We start from the raw sequence: 5,531 nt of genomic DNA on the forward strand, positions 1-5,531 counted from the left end.
GACACCTGCAAACTGTAACACGTCTGTGTCATTAAAAACGACATGGCCCAATTGTGCCACCCACACCGAGAAACAAGACGCTGCATAACCCCTGCACACTTCTAAATCACACTAGTGTCCATAAATGCCAAGAGAGGCAAGCTGATCACCAGAGCGGCCTACCTGGTCTGCAACTGGTAGCTCCTCAAGAATGACTTGAGAAGTATTTGACAGGTATTCCAATGTAGCAATAGGCAGGCAGTTCAATGCCGAACACCCTGCACAGAACTCCCATACAACCTGAAGGTTTAAGAGCTGTTCCAAATGGTGGACATGTTCCGATATACTGTTCACGACTCCGATGGCGCAACCCAATCCCACTCGTGGCAGATCACAGGCCTGATGCCCTGGATGTTTTATTAACCAAGAACGTAGGTGGGGGCATGATGCCAAACACAATTCGGGATCTCACTTGGGATCGCAACCCGGTATTAGTTAGATTCCATAGGATGAACAACCACAGTCTATTTTCCGTGGAAAGACATCCAGACGGACTGGGAGCAGTATCGCAGGGTTTAACCCTTTCAGACCCCTTGTCCATTTCAATGGACACTACTTTTCGAGAGTAATATCTCATATCTGAGAGCACAGATGTTTTTAGGATTGCTTGTACGTCGAAATGGAAGTCTTGTGGTTCAATCTGATGGGCGATCCTGCCATCTAGTGGTGAAGTCACGAAGTATTTGGACGTTGTTTGAGACAAGGTGGCCGCACAGAGGAAGCACGTAAAAGGTGGGTACATATTTTGACCAATTTTACGTGTTTAAAGGTTAGAGTTCCCCTTGTTTTTAAGTTTTATTTGTTTTAGTAAGGTTTTGGATACTTTCTACAGCAAAATTAGATACAGGCTTCGGAAAATCACTGTATTATCGACGTTACAAAACTGATGTCCACTGAAATGGACATTTAGTCCCAATGGCTGGTTTTACTTGTGTGCTTGTAATGTATCTCTGCTATATGAAAATGACTTCTGTGATGCAACTGCGCCTTTCTTGTAACGTAGGGGACGAAACTAATTTATTTTATGTTACCAAAGGTTCAGTAGATAAAATTCCAAGCATTTATGTACAATATTGCAGTAATTGTACTTGATGTTATTGCTTCAGACTTGGTATTTGCGTCTTGTTTCAACAGTGTTCATGAAATCGCTTACATCTGACGTATTGATTTTCAGAATTTTATCATATTGAGAGGGATGCTTCCCAAATACTGGATTTGCTGATGTCAGGTGAGGTTTCTGACTTAGAGCTCTCAGAAAACGAAGAAAGTGGCCCTGATGATGCAGAATCTATTCCACAATGCACTAGACCTGGTATGTATTAATAAGACTATCAATCTCACCTGACTATTATATATATTTTGACCTGGTTGTTGCTATACTGCATTGTCATTTTTAGGTGCTGATGTAGCCACAAACTACGAAGAGGAACTGGAGGACGATAGTTGCAGCACAGAAGATGATGACCAAAATCATACTTATGCACAGGACTCAAATGTTGAAGACTATTATTCCATCTGAGTGGGTGTTTAGTGAAAAAAGTGATATTAGATGGAGAAGAAAATCGCCTACACTCCAAAACACACCTATAGGTGAAGACCAGTATTCAGTGCAGCCATCAGAGTGTGATATGACACCCATTGAATATTTTTCAGAGTACATTTCCCATGCTTGCTTAGAAAATATGGTTGAAAAAACCAACATGTATGCATTGCAACACGGGAAAACATTTACACCGACAAATGTAACGGAAATAAAGGCTTTCCTAGGACTTCATATAATTATGGGATGCTTGAAATACCCCAGAGTTAGAATGTATTGGGATTCAGCATTGCATTTAGATCCCTTTGTGGAAAGTATGTCAAGAGAGAGATTTTTCCAACTGAGATCAAATTTCCATGTAATTGACAATTTCGCAAGGCCAGAAAATTGCAAAGACAAATTTTACAAAGTGAGACCCATTTATGATTGTATTAGACGTAGATGTTTGGAACTACAGACTGAGGAAGAATTGTGTGTTGACGAGCAAATGATTCCTTTCAAAGTTCATTTAGGAGTAAAGCAGTATTGTAAGGGAAAGCCAAAACCTTGGGGTATAAAACTGTTTTTATTATGTGGAAGAAGTGGTCTGTGCTATGACTTTCTGTTGTACCAAGGAGATACTCCAGAAATCTCAAACAAGTTTGTAAGAAAGTTTGGTTTAGGAGCATCTATTGTTCTAAAACTTGTTGAGAGAATTAACAGGGAACATGCTTATTTATATTTTGATAATTTCTTCACAACATTCAACTTACTAGAAATATTAAAAATAAAAAATATATATGCAGCAGGAACAGCAAGACTATGTCGCATGCCAAATGTACCTTTCACCAGTGATAAGGATTTGAAAAAGAAAGGGCGTGGTTTTTCTGAAGAAGTGGTGAGCATGAATGAAGCATTGATAATGTGTAAATGGTTTGACAACAGACCAGTAGTTCTGGCATCAAATTTTGTAGGATGTGGTAGTCAAGATGAAGTACAGCGCTGGGAAAAATCAAGAAAGACATATGTTTCTGTCTCACAGCCTGAAGTTGTACGTTGTTACAACCATGCTATGGGTGGTGTTGACAAAATAGATATGTTAATTAGCATGTATAGGATTTTTATTAAACCTAAAAAATGGACATTGAGAATGTTGTTCCATGCTGTAGATTTAGCGTGTGTGAACAGTTGGTTGGAATACAAAAGAAATACTGAATCACTGGGAGAGAAAGAGACAATGGATTTACTTCATTTTAAGATGAGAATAGGAGAGGCTCTTGTAAAAATGGGCACTAGTACCAAAGTGAAACGTGGCAGACACAGTAGTGATTTACAGGACATAAAAGCAAAAAGAGCAAGAACTGAGATTCGTCCGGCACCAGAGATTCGGAATGATCTTACTGGACATTTTCCTGGGTACCATGATAATACAGAAGCTTCAAGGTGTAAAATGCCTAGTTGTAAGAATAAAACTCATGTCTTTTGTGAGAAATGTAATGTTCATCTATGTTTTGTCAAAGGAAGGAATTGTTTCAAAATGTTCCACAATGCAGGATGTAACAACCGTTGATACTCTTTGTCCATTACAATGGACATTCCGTAAAATGTAAATAAAATTTTTCAGTGATTTTGTTGGATTTATTATGTTTTTACCTATTACAATGAATAGATATTTTTTTCATGGCTGAGAATAATTTGGGTCTGAAAGGGGTAACAGACACAGTGACCCACACGGCATACTTGTCATTGAGGGAAAAGCCAGAAAATGCTGTCGCGTATCTACTGTCTGGTATTCGAGACCCCACAAAAATGTGGGGGGACGATGATAATAGCACTCCTTGTCGCTGTGAGTCTGAACACCCCCCCCCCCCCCCCCCACACACACACACACACACACACACACACACTTGGGACATTGACTGCCAGGAAAACAGTCACAGAAGGGTACGGCAGCAAAGTAGAGACTGCACAGTAATTGAGGGAGATGAACAGACTCTCCTGGGAACTCGAGAAACGACTAAGAATGGTGAGCAGACGTGTGAGAAGACAAGACTGAGTACTTCTATCTACAGACTCTGAAGGAGTGGCAACTCGTGAAATACATTAACAGGCGAGGCTAGGATCCCAGTGAGTCCTGTTTGAGGCCTTAAAAGCCTAACTGTTTGCAGAAATGTGTTAGGAACAAAACAAACCACCACAAATTTACTTCACCGCTGTAGTGGGGCTCAAGGAAGAATGCATCACACAATCCATACAAAATTATCACGATCCAAGCGCTACAGCGAAGTGCCACTATGTATTCAGCCAAATTTTGAAAAAACTCATGAAAATGTTAAAATGTGAATACATAAATTTGACATAATAATGTTACTTACTTTCTTCTTATAACAGTTCGTAATCCCTATTGAAAAAATTATTTTCAGTGGGATATCTATGTCTCGTGGACTAGAGGAGGAATAAATTTAGAGAAGCATTTATCCCTCTTTGAGTACGATGGGACGTACAAGCCCACTTACAATAACTATTAAACTATGAACAACAATTAAAATTTAGAAACATGGCCCAACTCAGTATCCATTTCAAAAACAAGAGATCACTTTTTAACAACATGCAACATTTTAATTAATACGGTGACAAAAGAGTAGCAAACTCAGATCGCAGGTCACTGCACACCTATCCGTTGGCAATGTCGCCAATGACCAACATTAGGAAGATGTAAAAGAAGTGGTACTCTGTGTTGTGTCATTGTCTTTGGTGGACAGTGGAATTAAGATGGCCACCAGAGTAATAAATATTTGAAGTTTAAATATTTGTTGGTTTCGCTCATTATTTATCATCAAAAGCACATCAAAAACACGGGACTTTTTTTTTCCCCCTAGACAACCAGATTTAGAGCCAGCATTAGCATTGAGACACAGCAGCGATCCAGCAAGCAGCAGCGACTACCACAATGCATTTTAATGGTGCCAACCTAACATCAAGTGCTAACAAGCTCCGTAAATGGGAGGGAAATAGTGCGATTATAGCAATATCTACGACTAGGTGACCATTATAAAAGTGGGGGCTCGTCCGGGATCTGAGTGCAGCGATAAATTTTGTAAGTGCTTAGCACTACAAAAAAGTTTATTTGTGCAGTGTGGCAACAGTGAAAATATTTCAAAGTGAAAAAACGGGTGTAAGTGCGACTACGAAAAATTATCATCACACCACTCAGAAGATTAACATCTGGATTATGCCAATGGAATTCATTAATCAAGACTTCAGCTTCGATAAAACCGAATAAAAGTGAAGAAAGCCAACAAGGAACACCGACCATGACATCATAGCAGAGTTTAAAAAAATAAAATAAAATAAAAAAATAAAAAAGCAAGGTATTTTTTTTGTTGTTGTCATCGTCGTTTAAAAAATTAATAGTTAACATGTCTCTACCTGAGAGTGATGAGATCGTAGGAAATTTAAAAATTGAACCAGGGGAGGGTAAACAATTAAACTTAACAGAGGGGCTAACAGGGTTTGCAACTCAAATAAGCTCGCAACTTGAACAATTGAGTGAACAAGTAAATTTGAAACTTACAGAAAACACAGACAGGTTTGATCTATTAGATTTGAAACTTAAAGAAAACACAGACAGACTGCATAAGTTAAGTTTGAATTTTGATCTATTAAGTACTCATCTCAATGAGAAGTGTGAGGAAATTAAAACTACCCTCAGTAAGGACACTAGTGAACAGTTGATACAATTCAGAAAAGAATTTCAAGTTAAAGTTGAAAGTTTAAATAAAAACATACAAACTAACACAGACAGCATTGCTGTCATCAACAACAGAGTAGATACTGAAGTAGAAAGATTAGATCAGAGAATAGACAAAACATCAGAAAACCTTAAACAAGAATAGAACCTGTATACCACTAATGTAGATACAAAAGTAGAAAATATACACCCTAAATATACACAATTGGAAGACGCTGTGAT

At 38.5% G+C, this 5,531-nt stretch overlaps 1 protein-coding gene across 1 annotated transcript; it reads left to right on the forward strand.

The window, feature by feature from the left end:
* Positions 1-1,141: 1,141 nt before the first annotated feature.
* LOC124552258 (piggyBac transposable element-derived protein 3-like) lies at positions 1,142-3,128 on the forward strand. Its single transcript, XM_047126539.1, has 2 exons — positions 1,142-1,351; positions 1,437-3,128. The coding sequence occupies exon 2, from the start codon at positions 1,497-1,499 to the stop codon at positions 3,126-3,128; it is 1,632 nt and encodes a 543-aa protein (XP_046982495.1). The 5' UTR covers positions 1,142-1,351; positions 1,437-1,496.
* The last annotated feature ends 2,403 nt before the right edge of the window (positions 3,129-5,531 follow it).

This window comes from Schistocerca americana, chromosome 10 (genome assembly GCF_021461395.2).
Source record: "Schistocerca americana isolate TAMUIC-IGC-003095 chromosome 10, iqSchAmer2.1, whole genome shotgun sequence".
NCBI classification, from domain to species: Eukaryota; Metazoa; Arthropoda; class Insecta; order Orthoptera; family Acrididae; genus Schistocerca; species Schistocerca americana.

Excerpts from the sequence above, each read along its gene's own strand:
- LOC124552258 (XM_047126539.1), top strand. The coding sequence starts at position 1,497 with ATGATGACCAAAATCATACTTATGCACAGGACTCAAATGTTGAAGACT.